Source organism: Magallana gigas, chromosome 1 (assembly GCF_963853765.1).
Source record: "Magallana gigas chromosome 1, xbMagGiga1.1, whole genome shotgun sequence".
NCBI lineage: Eukaryota > Metazoa > Mollusca > Bivalvia > Ostreida > Ostreidae > Magallana > Magallana gigas.
Window position 1 is genome coordinate 25,470,270 of NC_088853.1, and position 23,303 is coordinate 25,493,572.

At 31.8% G+C, this 23,303-nt stretch overlaps 1 protein-coding gene and 1 non-coding gene across 2 annotated transcripts; one reads left to right on the plus strand and one right to left on the minus strand.

Annotated features, from left to right (window-relative positions):
- The first annotated feature begins 25 nt into the window (after positions 1–25).
- LOC105318430 (receptor-type tyrosine-protein phosphatase epsilon) lies at positions 26–16,925 on the plus strand. Its single transcript, XM_066089212.1, has 27 exons — positions 26–43; positions 891–963; positions 1,608–1,835; positions 2,520–2,771; positions 5,304–5,441; positions 5,887–6,024; positions 6,278–6,418; positions 6,840–6,977; positions 7,116–7,222; positions 7,767–7,861; positions 8,059–8,135; positions 8,358–8,632; positions 9,186–9,273; positions 10,400–10,464; positions 10,593–10,629; positions 10,729–10,826; positions 11,019–11,147; positions 11,820–11,968; positions 12,238–12,373; positions 12,522–12,668; positions 12,864–12,948; positions 13,735–13,808; positions 13,952–14,086; positions 14,406–14,522; positions 14,640–14,785; positions 15,530–15,665; positions 15,883–16,925. Exons 2-27 carry the CDS (start codon positions 906–908, stop codon positions 15,961–15,963), a joined length of 3,270 nt encoding a protein of 1,089 aa, XP_065945284.1. The 5' UTR covers positions 26–43; positions 891–905; the 3' UTR covers positions 15,964–16,925.
- A 968-nt stretch (positions 16,926–17,893) lies between these two features.
- LOC117687122 (uncharacterized) lies at positions 17,894–21,509 on the minus strand. Its single transcript, XR_010715196.1, has 3 exons — positions 21,437–21,509; positions 21,057–21,133; positions 17,894–19,567 (listed from the first exon to the last, which is right to left on the minus strand). It is a non-coding gene; the product is annotated as an uncharacterized protein (transcript).
- Positions 21,510–23,303: the final 1,794 nt, after the last annotated feature.

Below are 23,303 nucleotides of genomic sequence, written 5' to 3' on the forward strand. Positions count from 1 at the left end.
CCAACGTTGAAATTCCGCTGGGATCCTTGTTAACTCTCGCAATGTAAGCATTGCAAGATATATACACCATTTTCTTACTACACTTATTACATATCAGTACGATTTTTCGAAAGCTAGCAGGTTTAAAAAGCTTTCTCTCTCTCTCTCTCTCTCTCTCTCTCTCTCTCTCTCTCTCTCTCTCTCTCTCTTTTTTTTTGGGGGGGGGGGGTTAGGAGTGCAACATAGCATTTAAAATGACGCCATGCTTATCATTTGCAATATCTAAAACAAAACTGAATTCTATTTCGTAACTTACCTCTCTTCAACGGTTAGAGGTTGGTTTAAAAAGGTCAGTTAAAAAAAACCCTGGTATCATTATTGTCCTACATACCTTCGGATGTTTCTTTTTTATGACTACCTTAAACTATGAAGATTAAAGTGTATATAGAATTTGTTTTCAGCGACACATCTGTTTATCAAAATTTGCAAATGTGGTGCATTGTATAATATACATGTAAAAGTCCACAAACATTCAAACACAACGCTGACGTTTGTGTAAGTGTATGATAAAAAAAATCTCTATAGACCTCATTTTTCAGTTAATGTTAACTTGTGCAATTAATAGATCAATGTAAAAAGTTTGCTTATCTCTGCTTATTTGAGAAACCATACAGAAAATGTTTTGAATTGTCTATTCAATTTTTTTTGAATCCATGAATTTTAACAATTTTAACAATTTTTTTTACGTGGTTAATCATTAAAAAAGGGAAACACACAATATAAGAAAATATTGTATATATTATGAAAAAAAGTCTCAAAGTATTTTACAAGTAGCAGATTTTTTTTGGACATTTAAATAATTTCAACAATTTCTATTTCATATTTGGTTTAAAACGGGTTTTTTTTTTCAGAATAAAGTGAGAGATATGCAATGTTTAATCGTCATCCTCATATGTATATGCCCATGGCGTGTCTGCTCCCTGAGTAAGTTTACTTTATTTTGAGCCTCACCAAGCATCATTATACGGATTTTTTGGTACATTGTTAACAAAAATTCATAAAGCAAAGATGTGCAGCGATTGATAAACTGAAATACTATACATGTATATTGAATTATCAAAATTAAAAAAAACAAAACAAATCCTTATCCAACAACAAACACAATGAATATGTTTTGGTATCATTTAGAAAATAATTACGTTAACCATAATTATATGTATATATATATATTATCGTTTAAACTTCAGTGCCCTAAAATCAATATTGATTTAACAAATGATTAAATTACTGAGTTGAACTGATTACAGTAATCTATGCATTTCAAGAAATTTGTTCGTAGAATGGCATATATTTTTGAACTAGGTACACTCTTTTAAAAAAGACGTGACTCATAGTAGTCATGACAAATTGTTTGATTGATTTTTGTCTCATCATATGGTTGAATGATTTATGACATAGCTGCCGTTCAGAAGAGAGAGAGAGAGCGAGAGCGAGAGAGAGAGAGAGAGAGAGAGAGAGAATACTGAGTTGTCCCATACTAACTTATTTACTTGTACTTAGTGGTTTTCTCAAATTTTTCCAAGCTCAATAATAGTATAATTGCACAAACATTTTTTTTGTTTCTTTAGGTAATTTAGCACGCCAACGACCTGTGTGGGAAGATAACCCTTGGTTGGGCACTGAAGATTGGAGAGCCAGAAAAGCAGTGGATGGTAAATATAATGATCGCAGTGCAGCTGGCGGTCAATGTGTTATATCAGAAAATAATAGAAAAACAGCTACATGGAGAGTGGACCTCGGGGACGTTGTCAGCATTAGCCATATCAATATCTTTTACAGGACGGACAATTTTCCAAGTACGAAATACGTATATCTTATTAAATTGCCGTTATAAACATTTACATTGGCGTCGTAAGCATATTGAAAGTGGGATGGGGTAGACTAGTCAGAAATCTTGACAACCAAAAAAGGATGGTGCCTATATTTATTTCTAACTTTGCAAAACATTTTGGGGGAGTTCCCCTAGCGCCCCTCCTCCGCCTCCAGGTTCCGACGCTTATGATTTATCGTGACCAATGTTTAGGAAAAACTGTTAAAGTCAAGGCCTTAAGAAACTTCAGAGCTGTGTTAAACTTTATAAATCTGCATTTTTAGATATAATATCAAACGTATATTTGATTCAACAAATGATATTATCCAAGTTGCAAGACTTTTTTATTTAACGGTAACCAAAGAATAAATATGTGTATAAGCATTACAGCTCCGTAGCTCTTATAAAACTGGGATCACCCTTTGTTTACTGTTTATTGTAAAACAGTGTTAATGAAGTCTTAAGAGCGAGCTCATACTTAAATACGTATAGGTAGAGCTGTTGGCGCATTTTATAGTGTCGACTAAATGTGTCGTTTTATATTTTTACATATAGACGTCCTACAATAGTGGTGCTCATGTTATTATTAGATTGCTTCGTGTTTTATTGGTGACTTTATATAAAGTTATGCCATTTCAGTCTCAAACTTCTGTAATTGGTCTTCTTTTAGTGCCAACAGGGTATACTGCTCGTATGGCGGGATTTTTTCTTTACGTTTCTAATACAACCTCGAAAGATGACGGACATCTTTGTTTTCACGAGGTACAAACTGTTAATAGAACTCCATCGGAGGACCAAAGGATAAATTGTTCTGTTCACGGACGCTATGTCATCTACTACAACGAGCGGAGAGAGAACTTTACCTACCCGAGCTATTATTCAGAATTTGCATATTATGAATTATGTGAGTTGGAGGTCTATGGTGAGTTTTCTAAAAGATGGAATTCTAAGCAGTGGCCAATATCACACAAAATATATTTGAAAATGTACCTTTTATACTTGTATCATATTTCTTCAAAAAGATGTGTACTCATCATAGTTTTTGTAAATTTACAGTCTATTGGGTGTATAAAAATTAGATGCGTTGCGTTGTATGAAAATGGAACAGATTGTGACAATTCATATACACAGATGATCAGCCAAAGGTGTTATTTTTATTTTCAGAAAAAGCCCCCTATTTATTTTTAATAAAAAGAAGGATTTTATGTAACATTCAATAACTGTATACTAATTTTATAAAGGTGCTAACGTTTTAACAAATACTAAGAAAATCACATGAATAGAAAAGGCTTCTGTACATGCAGGTTTTAGATTATAAATAATCTCTATCATTTTGATATTAACCACGTGATGCCCTATATGATTTAAAAGTTAACGTTCATAAAGTACTGGACTTTTTAAGGTTCCATTGAGCTTTTATGGGTAAATATTAATACGATTTCACTTTTTAACACAAACCTTTGTAAAACCAAAGCTGTAAAAGAGCTCTTTGTTGTATCATTGGAATTTTTTTCTGATTGTTAAATAGAAACATGTTGATTTTTTTTCTTTAAACCTACCTCTCTATGTATTTTTCGATCAGTGTTCAAAAGTTATAATAACATGGGTTGATACCACTTACTACATATTTACTGGAATCGAGAATTTAAATACGAATTGAAAAACTCCCATACGAAAACTAACTTATTTTTGCAACATCAACTTGGACAAAAAAATATGTTCTTGCAAGTAGTTAAGCAGATAGAAAAAAAGGTATAAGATTGACATAAGCGTATCATTTTTATTTGTAAGGTGATATATTTATTTCCATTGATGCATTTTTTTGCAGGGGGATATGAGCGTGATTATTTGTACGAACTTTCGATATATTCAAAAACTCTTCAGTACAACAATTTAGGTTAGAATTCACAACGCAATGATTCCTGATATACCGAAAATCAATAACCAATCAAGCAATTTGAAAATATGACCCTCTTTAATTTAAAGTAAAAATTGAGTTTATTTAATCCCTGACCTCCTGTAAGATCCCTTCTAAGGCAGAAGAGCCTTCGAGAATATCAGATTTAATGGTCCCTTTTAGTGTAAAATCGTTCCCTGCAGGATCATGCCCCCTCACTTTGGTCTAAATAAATCTCACCCTAATTGGCTGAATCATGGCCTACCCAAATTTCCCATGCTAGACTTTTTTGAAGAAAACTACATCATTACTGACTGACATAAATATGAAGACTATGACACTCATAGTAACTGTTGCTGTGACCCCTTTGTTACTTGAATGGAAACCTGCATTCACCCTACTGGTGTGCTACATTAACTATTGTTGACCTCCTTGGGACTAAGTCCCTGTGACTAGCTGTCATCCCCATGTAGCTTGTCAGCCCCCAAAACAATTGTGTCACTTGGGTCAGCCGTGATTCCACGAAACTAACCTACCCAATGGGTTCCCCTGGTAAGTCCCCCCGTGCTATTCAAAGCCGAGTCTACTCTGTATGTAGGTATAGTTGCACTGTCATCATTAACCACCTTCGTGAGCGTCACCTTAGATTCCAGTTCCCTTGTACCACATTGTACCCTGGTCGTCTGAATGGAGTTACACAGTCGAACATCTGATCAACCTGTTACCTATGGATCCCTCCCAGACATTTATATTACACCAATGGGACCCAGCTACCATCCTGCCGAACTTCACCCCCCCCCCTCCCAGCCGAGAAACCCAGGCCACTCACAACCGGGAACTCTTGATCCTAGCGTGACCATTAATACCTTGCTTTTTCTCCAAAATAGCTATCCACTGACTACCCTACCACACATATAACATAACACAAAAATCAAAACTAGCAAACCGCGCGGTGTCCCCTAAGCACCACACATGCCAGAAAAGACCGATGACAAATCCTGCTTCCAGCGCCAATAAAATGATTTTGTTATCTTCGAACACCATATACAATCACTTAAGTAAAAAAAGTATATTAACAATTAAGGAAATCCATATAAACCTGACAAACCACAAGGACAAAAGGCAGAAAAAAAGTGCAACTGGCTTTGGCTTGGTCAACGGAAACAACATTAACTTAATACATCACGGCTCGGATCCAGAACCCGATCCAAAATTACACCGAACAATACCCCTTAAAGGACTTTTTTGACATGACCAAATAATTGCCACTAATCCTAACCTAAAAACACTCATACTTTCATGATGTCATTTTTACATTATAACCTCACTTGGATGATAACCTTTTACATACTTCATATTCTTCATAATAATTGTTTGTGCTCTCTATAAATCTTTAATTTTGTGGGCGAGAAATGCATAATATCGCATATAGACCTTTACTAAATTTTTTTTGGATGAAAACGATTTTAAGAAATGTAACTTTATTTAAAGAACAATTAAACATTTTCATCTTAAAAAACTAGAACTTATCTTCTATAACATTCTAATTTTCCGTAGGATGCAGGGATTACAGGTACTATGGTGACAACTGTAACTTGCAGTGTCCTCAAAACTGCCAGGAAACACGATGTAACATAAATACTGGGCGTTGCCTTGGCTGCATACCAGGATATCAGGGAATGAATTGTAGTCAGGGTATGTGCATGATAATTGTTTTATACACAGTAAATATTCTATTACTTGATGCTATATATTGGAAAAAGGTTTTCTTTTATAAAACACTTTCACAATGGTGACCAAATCTAGCAATCTCTACATCAAAGCAATGTATTTTAAAACGTTTTGAGCCTTTACAAGGTTATGGGTTTAGGATACTGTATTTCAGATATTTTTTTTCTTTGACTGTTTAAATATAAAATGCGCTAAGAATATCTAAAAAATATGTAAAATTAGAAAATATAAGGTTACAGAAATGCACTAATAATTTGATACGTTATTGAAAAATGAATTAACGGTATTTTTCAAATCAAACTAAACGTTGGCAAAATTTCTGGTGTCTTTATTATATCTTATGAATATCGCAAAATAAAACTGTCTTGAGTTGAATTCTGTTTTCCGTAAAATGTTCACGCACATATAGATTGTGGATTACATACCTACGGTCTGGCATGTCGTTTAAACTGTGGTAACTGTAGCAGAGGCGAGGCATGTAACCATGTCAACGGTCGGTGTCCTCGCGGATGTGACAAAGGAGTTCAAGGCGAGACATGTCAAGAAGGTATGAACAAGATAACACAGCAATTTTATGAGTATTAGTCATATTTTTTTTTTAATCGGTTAGGTTTGAATTTCTAAATCATCGATTTTTTTTCTTACAAAATGAATAAATATAAAGTAATTGAGGTGTTCTTACGAAATATTAAAAAATGACATTTTAAAATGTTTTTGTGTTAAACTAGTGTTTCCTTCAAATAGAGAACCCTATATTTTGTACATTGCATTTGAGAAATCACCTATTAAAATAATTTTAGAATGTCGGTTCGGGTACTATGGTGAAAACTGCACGAATCAGTGTAGTTTAAACTGTAACGTTACAAGGAGATGTGACAGGTTTACCGGAAGCTGTGACGGGGGGTGTAAACCAGGATGGACAGGGAACATATGTAGTCAACGTAATATGCTGTCAACAAAGCAAATTAATTAATACTTTTTATATATAGCCAAAGAAATTTACCGTTTTAATCAAAACGTGATACAGTGGAAAGTCAGTCATAACTATACATATTTTTTATTCTTGATTTTATTTTTGTTTTTATGATTTATGTATAAAAATGTTACTTTGATACGAATCATATTTTTTTCTATATTCAAAATAAAAGTGCATCAATCCATTCTATACATTTCAGATAAACTCACAGGATTTTAAACAGTCATAATAGGACATATTTTTTGTGTTCATAATGTACATGTTTGTAAAAATACATTATAATAATACAAATCACGGTTCTATTCATACAACAGCATCGATCTGTTCTATATTTAAATTTTATGCTTTATGTAGTACATGTATATGCATACATATTTATAACATAGAATGTGACTCCGGGAAATATGGGAAGAATTGTCTCCAGAACTGTGGTCATTGTAAACAAAGAGACCAGTGTCACTATGTCGACGGATTCTGTGCAGGAGGATGTTCTGCAGGATACAATGGATCACTTTGTTTTGAACGTAAATAATATTCATTAAGCATGATATTAATGAAGATTCAACTCTGTTAAATTTGATGCGAACTGTTGTTTTGCCTCTTGAACTATTCTTTGTACATTATCATACAATTTTTGGAATAAATAATGAATTCTGTTGCAGCTTGTAAATATAATCTCTATGGAATTAACTGTTCACAAAGGTGTGATACAAGTTGTGTCAATCGTGCTTGTCATCATGAGACTGGGGAATGTCTTACCCAAGAGCAGGTACTTTTTACCCCATTTTTTTAGGTTGAAAATTAGCAATCCAACGCAACAGATGTTAGTATAAGGATACAATTTGCGAAATGGACTTACTAACTTGTGTTTTATATTGCATTATCGTTCCTTTTTTTAAATATGTTGTAAATGATAACGATTTTGCAAAACATTGCAATTTTGCTACCATTTCTTTATATATTTATAAAACCAGAATCATAATTTTGCCTATTTAATGATAACTTACATGTGTTACAATTATGATGTGAATGTCGTTATAATTAGTGTTGTATGTTTCTGCGGCTCAAAGTCAGGATTAATTTCACTTTTGTGTTAACCACCTGTGTTATAAAACCCTTTTTATATTCGTGCAAATAGTAAGAAAAGATTATTTATTTTGATTCGTAAATAAAATTGTTCTTACAAACTTATTAGTGCATACTTCTTAATAGGAATATATAGCATCGCTTAAGTAGATATTGATTCGTCAATACAATTTTAGAAGTCCAAAATTATATGTAAAGTGTTAAGGTTATTTTCACATTTTTTGTAGACATCTTATATACCAACAATTCCAATCCTAGGCGGAAGTATTTCTGTGTTAATTGCTGTAGCTGTTATAATCGCTGTAATAGTTATATACCGGAGGTAAACTTCATCACAGCACTCATACAAAATAACTGGAATTAATCACAACACAACATATCAAAAGTTTGTTAAAATAAGAATCGTTTACAATGCAAGCGAAACAAAATGACAACGAATGTTATAATATCAGTCAAACTTTCAGTTATTTTTTCAATTTTTTCCCTTTAAAAAATGTCCATGGATTTAATAAATTGTAGAGTGCAATGTGGGTCAGGACAGCAACAGAAAACTGATTATGAAGATGCAAGTTCGACAGCCACATCAGTCCATCACTGTAAGCATTGACCAATTAGTTTTTAAGTTAATGGTGTTCAAGAAGGAATAGAAAAAAAATGGGAACAAGTTTATTGTTATTTTTTCAAATTAAATGTTTTATCATTCAACTATCAGAAAATTGCGTACATTATATATATTTGAAGGAAGAAAGTTTGTCATGATTGTATGAGAATGCAAATCTGTCTGTATAAAATAATGGATTATTGAACTTATGTTGTAGCTTTTCAAACTACAGTGCCTAAACTTTCGAACATCTACCAAAATGAAAACAAAGTTTTGTCGAAATATAAGGGTAAAATCAATGAAAAGGGTGACAAGGGAATAAAATGCAAGGATGACGATGTCGATATTGATGAAAAAATACACGAGGAAAATCCGTATGGAGATTTTTACATCAACGAAGAGCCTCTAATGGATATTGCTATTGAACAATTATGGAATGTTATAGAAGAAAAATCGAGAAATGAAGACGATGGTTTCAAAAAAGAATATGCGGTAGGTACACTGTATAGAAAGCCATGTACTTTAAAGACTTTTTTAAAGAAAACAATTATCGCCACGGTGTTTTTTTTTCGCCACAGTTCATTCCAGCTAGTGTTTTGCTTTTTTGTAACTTTATACATCTTTTTGTTTTATTTGATGAATCAAGTCAATCAAGTCATATATTTATATTATAAACAAGTGTATATTTTGTGTGAGCGATACGTTTTCGAAAATGCGTTTCATGTGTGTTATGCGACAGTAAAATTTGAAATGATGAAGAAATTCAGTTTATAAGGAAACCATCTGTCAATCAAATATAACTGTCACAAGGAACAACATTATATCAAAATGCAACTTTAAACGATTTTTTTTTCTTATAACGTGCTTAAATGAAAAACCTTAATTACTACAGTCGGTGAATATGTGCATGTAGAAAAGTATATGACAATGAAATATCGTTATTGACATCTTTTTCAACGAAAAAAGTTTTCAAATGTTTTTAATAATACACAATTTGATTTAAGATATATACATTATAGACAGCTTTATAAGGTTTCTTTTGCAGACGCTTTTATACGGAGAAAGGTATCCGTGCGAGGTTGGAAAACTTCCAGAAAATATCCCTAAGAACAGATTTAAAACAACATTTCCTTGTGGGTACCAACAAAAATAAGCAATGTGGACAGTGGTTTCATCAATATTATTTGAATTCCAATTGATATGAAATTAAATGTTTATTCAAACGCAATTTCTATTAACATTTTGTATTGAAAGGGTCATTGACCATGGATTTGCATATCCATGAGACTGTGATTTTTACTTTTTCCTCAAAAATTGATCTCCTTGAATATTAATGAAACCATCATATTATTGTACCTTAATGTATGTTATTATTGTGATTGTGGTTATCGGATATACACTTTCATTCAAATGTTTTTGTCATACTTGAATGTTTTTTTGTGATCGGCTTCGGCCGATCACTGTTGTGTCCATATGAGGCATCCGGCAAATGCGTCCACGTGCGTACACATTCCGCTTGCATAAGAAGTTCTTCTAAAAACTTGAAGTTTGGTTTAGTATATATATAACATTTTACTCAGTTGTATTTCAATTCATTTACCTTAAGAGATGCAAACATACATAAAAACAGTTCGTTCTGTTAATTCAAGAATGCATATTTTGTCTCACGCGTAAGAATTTCGATCGAAAGATTCATTCAGTAATGCAGTTGACCTCGATGAACTGACCTCAATCATAAGAAGATGTTCCATGAACTGACCTCGATCTATTGATGTTGCATACAAGTAGCTAGGAAGACGGCTTGATTTATAAACAAGGTTACGTTATAATGCGACCTCAATAGCAAGTTATGATGGCATTCAATGTTTTTCAGTCGCATAAAATAATTTTAATACAACTCTTTCTTTGTATACGTTTAGTATTAATGCTCTTTAAGGAGCCCTACGGAGTATTCTGAAGAAGAAGAAGATACATTAACATTTAATAATTACGTTAAAAATATAAAACTAGACAAGGAGTTTACGAACGGTTTTCCCCTAATTTATTTCAAAATTAAATTTGTTGACTGTTTATAATGTTGAAATTATGGTGTACAGATTCAAAGTATTCTATATTTTGTAAGAATACAGTACTTTTTTAATTATTTTACATCAAACTGATCATGTTGATTGCTTCTAGCTATCAATATAGCATTTTTGCCGATCATTCCTTTAAAAGGAATACTTGTTTCACTATTAATACATGTAACGTTTGTTTCAGACGATCATTCAAGAGTATGCTTGGCAAAAAAGCATTCAAACTACATCAATGCGAATTATATTGATGTGAGTATGAAATCCTCAAATCCTTAAAAAAACACAAAAATGATTTTTTATCAAATTATTGTAACAATAGTTAGCTTTGTGTACATGTTACACGCATTATTATTAACTTATATGCATGTACCTTAAAGGGGTTTGGAGAGGAAAACGTCTATATTGCAGCGCAAGGTATTTCTTAATCTAAATTAGAACTACACTTTTTTTTAATTGTAAATTGAACTTATATAAATTGAAAGACATTATTGTTGTTTTTAAATGATTAAACAGGACCTCGACAGAACACTGTTGGGGACTTTTGGTTCATGATTTGGCAGGAAAACGTTGAACAGGTCGTTATGTTGACAAATTTAACGGAAGGTACCAAGGTAAATGAAGAACCTTTTTTTCAATGATTCCCTTCCTTATCATCCGTGAAATCAGACATTTTAAATATCAAAATATTTAATCACGTGACAGATGCAGGACATTTGATTTCCGTTTTGTTTGTTTTGTTTAATTTGCTGTGTATGTTACATGTTTAAAAATCATGTTGGTTCTTCCGTCATCGATTTTTCCAGGCAAAGTGTGTACAGTATTGGCCAGATATTGATAAAACAATGACTTGTGATATTTTCTCACTGATTACACTTGACGAGAGAAAATACACTAACTATTGTATACGTAAGGTGAAAGTCGATAACAAAAAGGTAAGTTTTTGCGATAAATGTAATTCGAAAAAGATCAATGTACGTAGTAATGTATATTGTCTTCATCATTTTATTTCAAAAAGAAAAAAACAATGAAACGGACGTCGATATGGTCACGATTTTGGTCAATTTTTGTTTCTATGTTAATGTTTACGATGCTGTAGTAAGGTATTTTAATAGGCAATCAAAATTTGAGTATCATTCCTTGAGTTACAGGGCTTACAATGCTTTGCTACGTAAACAACGCTTTTGCTTACAATTTGAATGTTGAATTGAAAATGCATGTTTAAGACCTAAACTGAATGTGTCAAACAATAGGAACTGTTCATTTATGCTTAAAATGAATAAGAAGATAGAAAAATCAGCTTGAAAAAGATTTTATGCTGGTATATTGAACTTAAGTAAACAAATACAGGACACAAGCCTTGTTTATATGACAAAGAATTGTGAGCCTTGTATCTTGCACATTAATCTATGCATGACTCTCAAATTTTACCTTAACATAAGAATTATATTCCTCAAAACATTGTAAATAATAAAAACAGTAATATTAGATTTGAACCAAATCTTGGCAATTGTCCTTTAATTAGAAACATAGGAATGCAAATTTTATGAACTAAATTTTAAACAAAAATGTTCTTTTACCAGTTACTATTATATTTGAATTTTCAGCAAAATGAGAGTAGAACAATCAGCCAGTACCACTACACCGCCTGGCCAGATCACGGTACACCAGATCCGCTTTGTCTTTTATTATTCCACAATCATGTGACAAGAACAAAATATACCAGGAAAAAAGTACCCACACTTGTTCACTGCAGGTGATTTGTTCGTTTTGAAACATATATGCTTAACCCATTTAACACGTTTGCGCAACCGATTTCTGTTCTAATTAAAGTTTATCTTTGAAATACCAATACACGCATAAATGTATATGTTGTTAAATTTACAAACTTTTTTTTAAATGATTTACAGACACAGAACAATAAAATAAAAGCTTTTTAATACCAATACTCCAAAGAAACTGAAACGAAATGTATATCTCAACGGAAAAACTATGTTTGATTTTTTTTTCATCTTATTGCAATAGTGCTGGAATTGGACGAACAGGAACCTACATAGCAATTGATGCTTTGCACAAACAAGGTCATACAAAGCGCAAAATCAACATTGCAGAATACGTGAAGAAAATGAGAGAAAAAAGAATGAATATGGTCCAGACTTACGTGAGTCTAAACTTTGTATCTACGCAATAGTTATGTGAAAGCCACAAGTAGATGAAACAAAAATTAAAGATAATCAATGATGGTCAGAAATGTTATTGCGGTTTTTGTCTTTTTTTTTAAATTAATGACTAAAATTATTTTCTTTCAGGAACAATACAAAACTATATTTCTGACTCTCCATGAAATGCTCAAAGCACCTGTTACCGTTCAAAATACAACGGAATTTCTTGAAAAACTACAAATTACCAAAGCAGACAACCCCGTGAATATTTCTTTACTAAGAAAGGAGTACCAGGTTTGATTGATTACCTCTTTTTTCTGTATATTTTCTGTAAAAACAAACATATGAATAAGTACTACTGTAAGCATTGTATAAATATATATTCCATAACAGTTTAATCAACACAATTATTTGGGCCTTTGAAAATGAAAATCTCATTATCAAAACAATATCATTAAAATGAAACAAGGTTTATTTCATCTGTTTTAGACACTTCTCTCGGTTCGCCTACATTACAAAGATGAAGATTACAAAATGGCGTTACAGTATAGAGATTATTCACTGATTCGTCCCCGTAAGTGGAATTGTACATGCTGGGCGCCCTTGATAAAGCTTAACTTGGTGTACACCGGTATACACCGGTGCAAAAATTTTGTATTGTATATCAAGTCCACTTCAATGGTGTAGTGTACATGGTGTAGGGAAGTTAAGAATGAATATGACGGGAAAAGGGTGCAGTTTTAACAAAGAATCTGCTGTTCTGCGACAATTAATAGGTTTTTTGTGATATAAATGAAATAAAAATAAACACACATTTCAATTTTAATGACTTTCATACAAACGACAACTTTTATGCGCCTTCTTATCTGTTACATTACTTAAAATCATTTTCCAAGTTTCCATCGTAACATTCGTCCGCCATATTGGTTTCAGTGCTACACCCAACAACACATGCCCCTGACTCGGTGTAGAAAAGTGTACGCCCCGTGTACACCTAAACGCTACACCTTTGCACTTGATTTACAAAAGTGTACACGGTGTACACCTTTTGGTAAAATCAAGCGCGCCCGCTTTTGATACAGTATTCGTTATCATTCATCATCGCATTTAGTTGAAAAGCATGCTACGGTGTAACTGTAAAATTGTATGATCTGATTATAGATGTTTAAAAGGATACTTCAGCTGAATGCACTCGAATATTCTGAAAAGGTTACTGTTGTAAATGAAGGTTTTTGTTTATAATTTCGACAACATATATATTTAATATTCGATTAGCTAAAAATCATGTTGTACCCATCTTAATTTAAGATATGCATATGATATACTAAAAATACTAATCCAAGGTTCTCTTTTGTTTTAGTTGACAAATACATTATATACCTGTCGTCCAGTACTGCAAACCGTGGAAATTACATCAATGCAATAACATTGCCTGTAAGAACAACACATTTGTGTTGAAACATAAAAGATTATTCAACTTTTAAATGAGAATAAAAATTTAACTCCTTTTAAAACTGCTCAATACCTTAAATATTTTTTTTTGATTGTTGAATTTTGTGTTCTTTTTGCATCACCAGTCCTTCAGTGATCAGAATGCATTCATCATCACCAATTACCCCAAACCAGGTGACGCTGTTGACTTCCTGCGACTAATCACTGATTTTGAATCGGAAGTGGTCGTTTCTATGGAACCTCTAATAAATGAGAAACATGTACGAGTTTTGTATTAAACAAGAACAATTTAAATGTATCAAATCATATCGTACAATACTTTTTAAAGATGATTGTTTTATTTTAAAAAATCCTGAATTTTTTAGTACATTTCTAAATGGCATTTACAACAAACAAACAATATGATATATATTTAGCGATGTAATGAATATAGCGGAGGCGACTAACTAAAAATAATATATTGAAAATGCAATTTATATATTTACAAAATATACGAATGCAAATTATTCATCTGACACAATTTAAAGACAAAAATTGAAATGCAAATTTGGTGATTAGAAAACCTATTTTCATGAACAGGCAGATGAATGGTCCCCAGTTAAAGGCAACCCAAAAACCGTTACTCCCTTTACAATTCAACTACGAAGTAAGCAAATGACAGAAATACAAAGCAGGACAATTCAAGTTACTACAGACGTAAGCATATATAATACCGTTAATTAGCAATTTAATTCTATTGTCCGTATCACTTTCTGATATGTAATATATCAAAAATGAAAATGCGCACAATTCACCTTCTTTTTCTTTTTTCAGAATGGCGATACAACATATTCAATTGAGCTGGCGGAGCCAGTTAATGAGTTATCTCCAAATGGCTCTCGGGCAGTTTCTCAGATTCTTGGTTTGGTGAATTTTGCAAAGAACATTGAAACAGGGCATCCAATTACCGTCATCAGCAAGTAAGACATTTAAGATTTACAGTGTGCAAGACACATTATTTGTTTGGTTGGGATTAATGGAAATATTGTTTATTTTAGTTGATTATGTAACACTATTTAAAAAAAGAAAAAAAAAGAAAAACATCATTGTTGTGAATAATGATTTATCAAAGAAAATATAACGCGATTTAACCTCTATCACGTAACATTCCTGGTTAATTGGTATTTTTTTTTCGAATTAGCAGTTTTAATAAAAGAGTAAATTTGATATTGCAAGACTGCTGTTATTGGTTATTTTAAGTCTTATTTCTGATTAAAATCCAGTGACTGTCAAATTGTTAATTTATTACTTTCAATGAAATATTCAGAAATTGCAAATAGGACTGTGATTTACGGGACTAGAATTGATAGGTTCTAATTAATCATTCGATGACTGTACAACTGATATTGTTTTTCCGAATACTTATCTCGTGCATCTACCTAAAAGTAGACGACTGTTGAACTTTTTATGTAGTTGGATTATCGTATTTTTCAAACAAAATGCGATACTAATGTAATGAAGTATTGCATCGTATCCGGTTTTTTTGCATTATAATGAATGTAATATTTATAACCAATATTCATTGATTCAGGGGTAGATATTTTATGAGTCTATTTCAATTTTGATTCATGAATATTTTTGATTATTATGCAGCACATTGTATTAAAAAGTAATTTTCAAATTATGCATATTCATCTTATACATATTGTTTTGGTTAATTGAAGGGATGGTGCCGCTCTGTGTGGAGTGTTCTGTGCTGTATACAATCTGATACAACAATTGACAATAGACGATGAGGTAGACGTGTTCTCTGTGGTCAGACTCCTACAAACACGACGTCCTGAACTTTGCTCATCAATGGTGAATATTTTACCTTTTATATTTCGTTCACATCTCTGGGTTCTATACAATGTTTAATTCTTGTAACAAATTGAAAACCTAGTTTAAACCACCAAATAAACTTTCCAAGAAAATGTAGGAAAATATGATCTTATTTAGATAACAATATACAGTTGGCATAACAAATAGTTGTGATAAAGGTATCAGGAATATACAATAATGGAAAGTTTACTTACAGGAGGAGTACACACTGATTCACGATGCATTGAGGAGCTTCATAGAATCTCGGAAAGGTGATAATATCTACTACAACCAGTGACAATTTGGTTTGCGTAGGCCTACGTGCCAGAGTTATTCATTAAGACTTTGATTTATGTATATACAAATTAATATTGTTTATATCCGAGGCATGCATATCTAAACAATAGAATGTTTTCTTTGGTGAATCATGCGGGATATGAAGGTGGTAACATTGAAGGAAGAACACATAACCCGTGTTAGCGGCTTATGTATTTTTTCTGCAATGATTGCTACATTCATAACCCGAATGAATCATCAAAGCAAGCATTCCATTGTTTATATTTACATCTTTGTTTTAAATATATAATTAATTAATTATAAAAAGTATGTAAAATTCACTAAATGACTTTTAATGTACATAAATACGTTCTCTAAAAAAAACCCAGCCAAATCGTCTCCTGAGAGAATTCAATGTGGCATCATCATGATTATTTCATGTAGTCCGCGATTCTTCTTAGGTGATTATTAAATCTGATATTCAAACAAAACATGGTGCTCAATTGAGATTAAACACTGTTAAAGTCTGAAAGGATAAAAAGAAATAAATAAATAATCAACAATAAAGCATCCATTAGTGAGGAAATATGTACATGTATTTACATAATAGGAAAAGTTCCTCTTTTATACTTTTTTTGTGATCGGCTTCGGCCGACCCCAGGTATATCCAAATGGGGTCGTATATCCAAATGAGGCATCCGGCTTTCACTTTTTATGCACGCATTGCGCCTTGCACTATTTTATTTTCTATGCAGTGGCAACCTCATTTAAAGTTTTAATTACACGTAGATTCTCATACGTTACTGTTATCCGTGTGCATTGAGTTACATACAAACTGATCTAAAAAACGGTTTTTTTTCACAAATGCATACGAATAATAACGGCAGTATACTTCGACTACTAAATGTAAAACTTATTCATGCCTTGCTATTTCGGAAATGAACAAAAATGTTGTTATATTTATATTTATTGCATGTAGCCTAATGCTGTCGTATTACATTAACATAGCTGACCATTGATATTACATGCCAATCATTCCTTTAAAAAGAATGTTTATTACATGGTTTTAGTTATAATAATTACATGTACATATAAACTAACAATTTTATACAAAAAATGAAAGCTTTCACATCTTTGTTCAGAGCAAAAACAAGAATATGTAGGATTGCTTTTAGATTAAATATTTGACATTTCAAAATAATAATATGCGTAACACGTGGATGTATTATTGAAAAATATATATCGTTCAAACTACGTTTCACTACAAACGAACTGGATTAGTGACGGCAACGGTAAAGCAATCCATTAACTTAATACATCTAAAAGGAAGCAACACAGAAAATTAAAAAAAAAAAACAACAAAATACACGTGATATATTAATATCTTTTAAACTACCTATACCATTGCAACCCAACAAAAAATTTAAAAGTAATATCAGTTGATAATGGGAGTTAACATTGTTGTTAAAATTAAATTCCATGTTGTAAGGTATAGCTTGGCCTGTTTTATGAATTGAAATTCAGTTTTATTGTACCTTTTAAGTGTAATTTAATGTAAACTGCACTTTAAAAAAAGCATGATTCATTCCATATTTTGTTTTGTTTTTCTTGTTTATTTTCTTGAAATAAGAATTAATATATATTTACTGTTTTATATTTCAACTTTCATTTTTTAAAGGAAAACAGTTCATATAAACCTTTAATGATTATATCTTTTCGTTAAAAAGTTAATGCTTAACGCTCTATCAACTACGTCATTTCACTTAAAAAGTAAATAAGAATATGAAATAAAAACCAATTTTTAATGTTCTTTTTTAAATGATATGATTTTTTTTTCGATCAATTATATTAATTAAATTAAAATTAATTTAAATCATTAAAGAGTTTTAACCAGAATTAGAATAATGCTACAGGTAAACTGTTTTTTCTTCTCCTAATTTTTGGGGGCGGGGGGGGGGGGGGTTACAACATCAATCAAAACATCATAATATAGATTCACCTAAATCTAAACATCACAGAAAAAATAGCAGATCACAATTAACAAAAAAACAACATACGATATAATTCATAAATTGTTTGGCGATTAAAAGATATACAGTGATATACACTAAATACTGTAAATGTAAATACTATATCCGCCTTTTTTAATGCAGGTTATTGTTTGAGAAAAAGAAGGTCAAAGCCAAAACACTTCTTTAGATGCTCAAGATAATCATAAAAAAATCCATCGTTGCATGCACTTAAAGTACGATTACCTTCTTCCAGTCGGTATACCTCGTTTTGAGATCGGTCTGAATATAGTTTTAGTAAGCGGCTGACCACTTCCTTAAAATAATTGCACTTGGAAATTAGCTTTTCGTAGTCGTCTTTCGTTTTGAGAGCTCCAGCCATGCTTCCCTCATAGACGGCCGATTTCAGGTAGTTGATAAATTCAAACATCAGTTTTATCCAGCATAGTTCAAACGCGTGAGGCAAACCTTTTAAATTAGCAGATGGTGTCCAACTAAAACAAGGCGTTTCGAGAAGATGCCCCCATGTATTCATATCTCTTGCAAAGAAGCATGGCATTCTGACGTGAAAAAGATTCGAAGACAAATATTCAAGGACTTCTTTTATGCATACCGACAAATTCGACTTCATACATCTATTATCGCCATGGACATGGAACAAAAATGCAGTTTTCAATACATAGGACGAAAGATTCATAATTTTTCGAGATGCTGAAATGTCGCATACAAGCAATGATTTAAGAATCTTGAAGCATTGTTTATGATGTTGATCCATCTTGTATACCAGATCGCGTTCCATGGCTGAGAATGAAATGAACCAGCACTTTCCATTTGCACCGTGTTCGGTGTGACATGCCTTTGCAACGATATGACATTTACTCTTAGAAAGTAAATCTTCAAATGTTGATGGAAATCCACGCCGACTAAGAATATCTGCTACATGTACATGTGGATATTTAACTGCTAACATTAAGTCTACACCAATATCAACCTGCCCCTTAAATACTATTGCTTTTTCTGCTTCTGGATCGTAGTTTGGTTTTTTAAGGGCATTCTCAAGGTCATGTATATATGAGCAAACTAGCTTTCTGCCTTCACAAGGTTTTACAGATAATTTTCCTCGTGGTGTGTCAACTCTAAATGTCGTTTCTTGGATTAATTGTTGTATTCTCTTCCAAAAGTTTTGGACAACAATTCGCGGACTTCCTAGAAATTGTTCATACTCGTTTTCTCTATTTGTATAATTGACATTTACCATGTATTTTCGAGGAAAGCTCACGTCTTTTCTAAGTTCAATTTGTGGATACCAGTCCGAACAACCTTGGTGTAAATTAAGTTTGCCAGGTCCTGATAACTCTTTTAAGATCAGCATGAAATCAAACTCGTTAGGTGCTTCATTTTTCGTCCCTTCATAAGAGCTCCCGGTAGGAATTATGTCTAATATCTTGAATTCTGGAGCTGTTTTTTCAATGCGTTTTACAATGTCGTTAATCAAGAACCTTATCCCAGACTCGATTTCGTCAGTTGATGTTCTATCTGCCTCAAATCGAAATTTGCAACGACTTTCATGTACATATTGTAAGAAACCTTCAGCCATTTTTCATCAATCTTGAATACCTGAAATAAAGACTAGTTTTTTGTCAAATAAGTATGAAAGGCTTTCACAACAAATCCAAACAATCAGAGTGGGTTTTTCTCTTTTATTTATATCTGTATAAAGAAAACGGAAACAAAATGTATTTTTTAAAAATCTTGGTTTTTGCATAAAATACATAAAATATAACCAGTTTCATTTTTTTCTTCAAATTAAGATAATATTATAAGTAATTATCCATCTTGCTCAATTTGGATTTTTTATGTACGAAATGTATAAAATGGCAATTTCTTTTTTCCAAATAAAGCGACATACACTACATTTTTTAGGTGCCGACGATAGAATTAAATTATTAATAATACATTATTAATGTTATATATGTGTTTTAATCAATTAATTTGTAAATAAATATGATTGTTTCATTACTTTTGAATTTTAGTATAATATGGTATTTTTAACCTTTGAGACTTGCCCTGAGTTTATACATGTATTTTGATAGTGTTTGGCTTGTCTTGAAATTCTATTTTTGGATCAAAACCTGTTTGGGGAGTAATTCTGGACAGGTGATTTTGTTGGAGGGACGTTTCTTATGTTCTAGGATTATTTGTTTAGCCTTTGAAGAAGGAAGAAGGATTTTATTTATTGATTAGTAGTATTTGTGGAAGTTGGCTGCTCATAAGTAGGTTAGATATTTAAGTGCATTTCTTTTAAACCTGAAAGGCTAAATAAGTGTTTAATTAACATTTATAAACTAATGGTTTGGAGACTCCTCCTTTTATGTGTAAACTATCGTAATAAGTGGAGATGTTTAAATGCATGTGAAAGATAAAAAAAAAAATCTTATTATATTGCATAATGGAACCAACACTTTCTGTAATACACAAATCATAATCCTTATAAACGAATATCGGGACTAGGTAATAAAACAATTATTTAATGCCTGGACAGTCAATAGACCCGTATTTTTCCCTTGATGCAGGGAATAGCTCAGTATGATCTTTTGACCTTGGTCTTTGGCCTCGGGCAATAGATCATATTGAACTGTTCCCTGCACCTCGGGAAAAATATTCGGGCTTATTGACTGCTCAAACATTAAATAATCGTATATTATGCAAATGTACAGCCATTCTTATTTACCTATTCATATGAGTAATTGTTTGAGTGTAAAGTAACGCTAATGACATGGAACAGACCGAATATTCAACGACAAAGAACACCATCTATATACCAAGTAACAAAACTCTAAACTAACAGTTGGGCCCCTCAGTAACTTAGGCCATTTTTTTAACTGGGCTTTATAGCGCCAGTTCCATTCTACATGTACCGGTTAGTTTTCTTCTATAAAAGCAAATGCTTATGCAAAGAATTACGCTATAAGAGCCCTTTTATCCTATTTAGAACAAAAAATATTAAATAGAAGAAAATATACATTCCATTAGTGTTTATAGATACTCAACATTTAATTTTTAACGTGGCTTTAAAATTACCTGATAATTAATGAAACATCACTACCTTTGCATCTCTGATATCATAATACGTTCTTCTTCACAACACAGAATACATTGATCCGCCCCCGACTATTGTACGACCTAAGAAAACATAAGATAAAAAATATGAAATATAAAAAAAAACAACCAGTGTGACAGCATTTTGCGACGATATGCCAATTCAATGATAATCACAGAGATAATCATTCCGAGGATAAGAAAACTGATCATCATTCTGTACTTTTTGAAAGAGAATGTTTAATGTAAGGTAAAGCGAAAGTAAAAGTCATCTTAATAAAAATACGCGATAATAGATAAACATTTCGAAGTGTAGACTGCATCAGAAAGTTTTATCAAAACAATGAACACAGATATATGGAAGCCAAATGTACTACATGTACTTACTACACATCTTCAGGAGAGAGGTAACTTGATCGGTTTGAAAATAGGATAAAAAGCGGTAACTGTACAATTTAGCCCTATCAGTTTTTGGTCCAATATGATATGAGTGTCAGTTAAACGCGAATTGCATGTATTATGCTCACAATTCCCTGTTAAGTAAACAAACCTTAGGCATGTTTATGTTTTATGTTTTTTATGTTTTGTTAAAATTTTAAATGTTGTAATGACAATTCCAGGTCTTGACCTAAAATGAATGTGACAAGATGTAAAAACACTCTAACTGGGAACTGTTTACCTACGTTCAAAATGAAAAAGCAGATAAAGAAAATCAGCTATAAGAAAGAACTTTACTGGTATATTTACCGTATGTAAACAAAAACATGACAGGAACCTTCATTACGTAACAAAGTATTTAACTTCTATATCTTGCTTATAGCATACAACTGAAACTCAAATGTTGGTTGTTACTTACAATGGTTTACGAGAGCCATGTTAATAATACCCTTCTGAATATATATGTTAATAATTAGTGCTTAATGTCATTAATTAATTAATTTATTATAAACCCTAGAATTACTTAATATCAAGATGTCTTTAATGCCAAATGTAACAACATGTGCATTAATGCATATTTTTTATTCAACCTGTTTGCATAGTTTTTTGGTTGTTTGCGGATGCATTAATGAAATTGAAAAACAAAATTGATAAACACCGGGTTTTTTTTTTTAACAATCTTTAACAGCCAAAGGTTTACCAAAAAAAAAAAAGCTCAGCGGATCGTATAGCAAATCGTGCCTAATATGTCCACGATTACCAGTATCATAAATAATTCGTCTTGGGGTATCTTAAGCACTTAAACCTAGTAGTACTTACATCTTCTCATTGTAACAAAAGAAAATATTTAAACCTTTAATAATGTAAGGATGCAACCTTGGAGCTTTATTAACTTATTTCACATGTGAATAAATTTCACGTTTTGTTCCATTATGGAAAGGGGGCGAGGAAAAAACGCATGATAATTTAAAAACAATACTTCAAAGGTTGTAAATTTGAGAGATGGTGATATTAGAAATAAATATTTTTTTATACAATAATAAAACAATAGAATTAACATTTGGTTATATTTATTTAAATGTAATTATTAGCGATACTCTATATCGATTTTCAAAATATCATAATTTTTTGGAAAGAAAACTGTTGAAATTATCTATAATAAATATATAATAAATGAATTAAAAAAAGAAAAAGAAGACAATCGTAAAATCATTTTCTGTCAGATAAATATATCACACTGAAATTCTAATAGACGAAAGTAAATATTTACCTGTGCAAAGGTGACGTTAACTCCTTTTGATTACTGATGTGTTTTACAGCTATGAATGATGACACCGATTGTACCACAGGTATGACCGAATTTAGGGCGATGCCTCGACCATTATTCTTTAATTTACCACAAACTCTAGTTGAAAAACACATATCAACATAACAATAATTATGGGTATATAGCTTCAGAACGTATCATTTTTGATTGATGCCGATTTCACGTCCAAGTTCCGGTAAAAAAAGATGTGTATTACTTCACATTTCTAAAAACAAATCAATGCTGCTAACAACACGGAAAGTTCTCGAAGGTCACCCTGCAACATTTACGGAATCTCGTATTTTATTTCTTAATCGTTGATAAAAAATAATTTGAATTTATAGATAACATAACTGTTTACCAGAATGACCTGTTTAGTATATGTTAATTTGCTCGCCAGCATATTAAAATGCAAACACTTCTTATATTACTCTAAGAAACATTCAAACAAGTGTTATGCACATATAATCTTGTAGTGTGATATAACATTAATACTATATTGAAATGGAT

Bases quoted from the DNA above. Each gene is read 5' to 3' on its own strand.
- LOC105318430 (XM_066089212.1), top strand. From the start codon at position 906: ATGCAATGTTTAATCGTCATCCTCATATGTATATGCCCATGGCGTGTC. The intron at 14,087-14,405 runs GTACGAGTTTTG...TTTCATGAACAG, and splicing joins CTCTAATAAATGAGAAACAT to GCAGATGAATGGTCCCCAGT. The intron at 15,666-15,882 runs GTGAATATTTTA...GTTTACTTACAG, and splicing joins CTGAACTTTGCTCATCAATG to GAGGAGTACACACTGATTCA.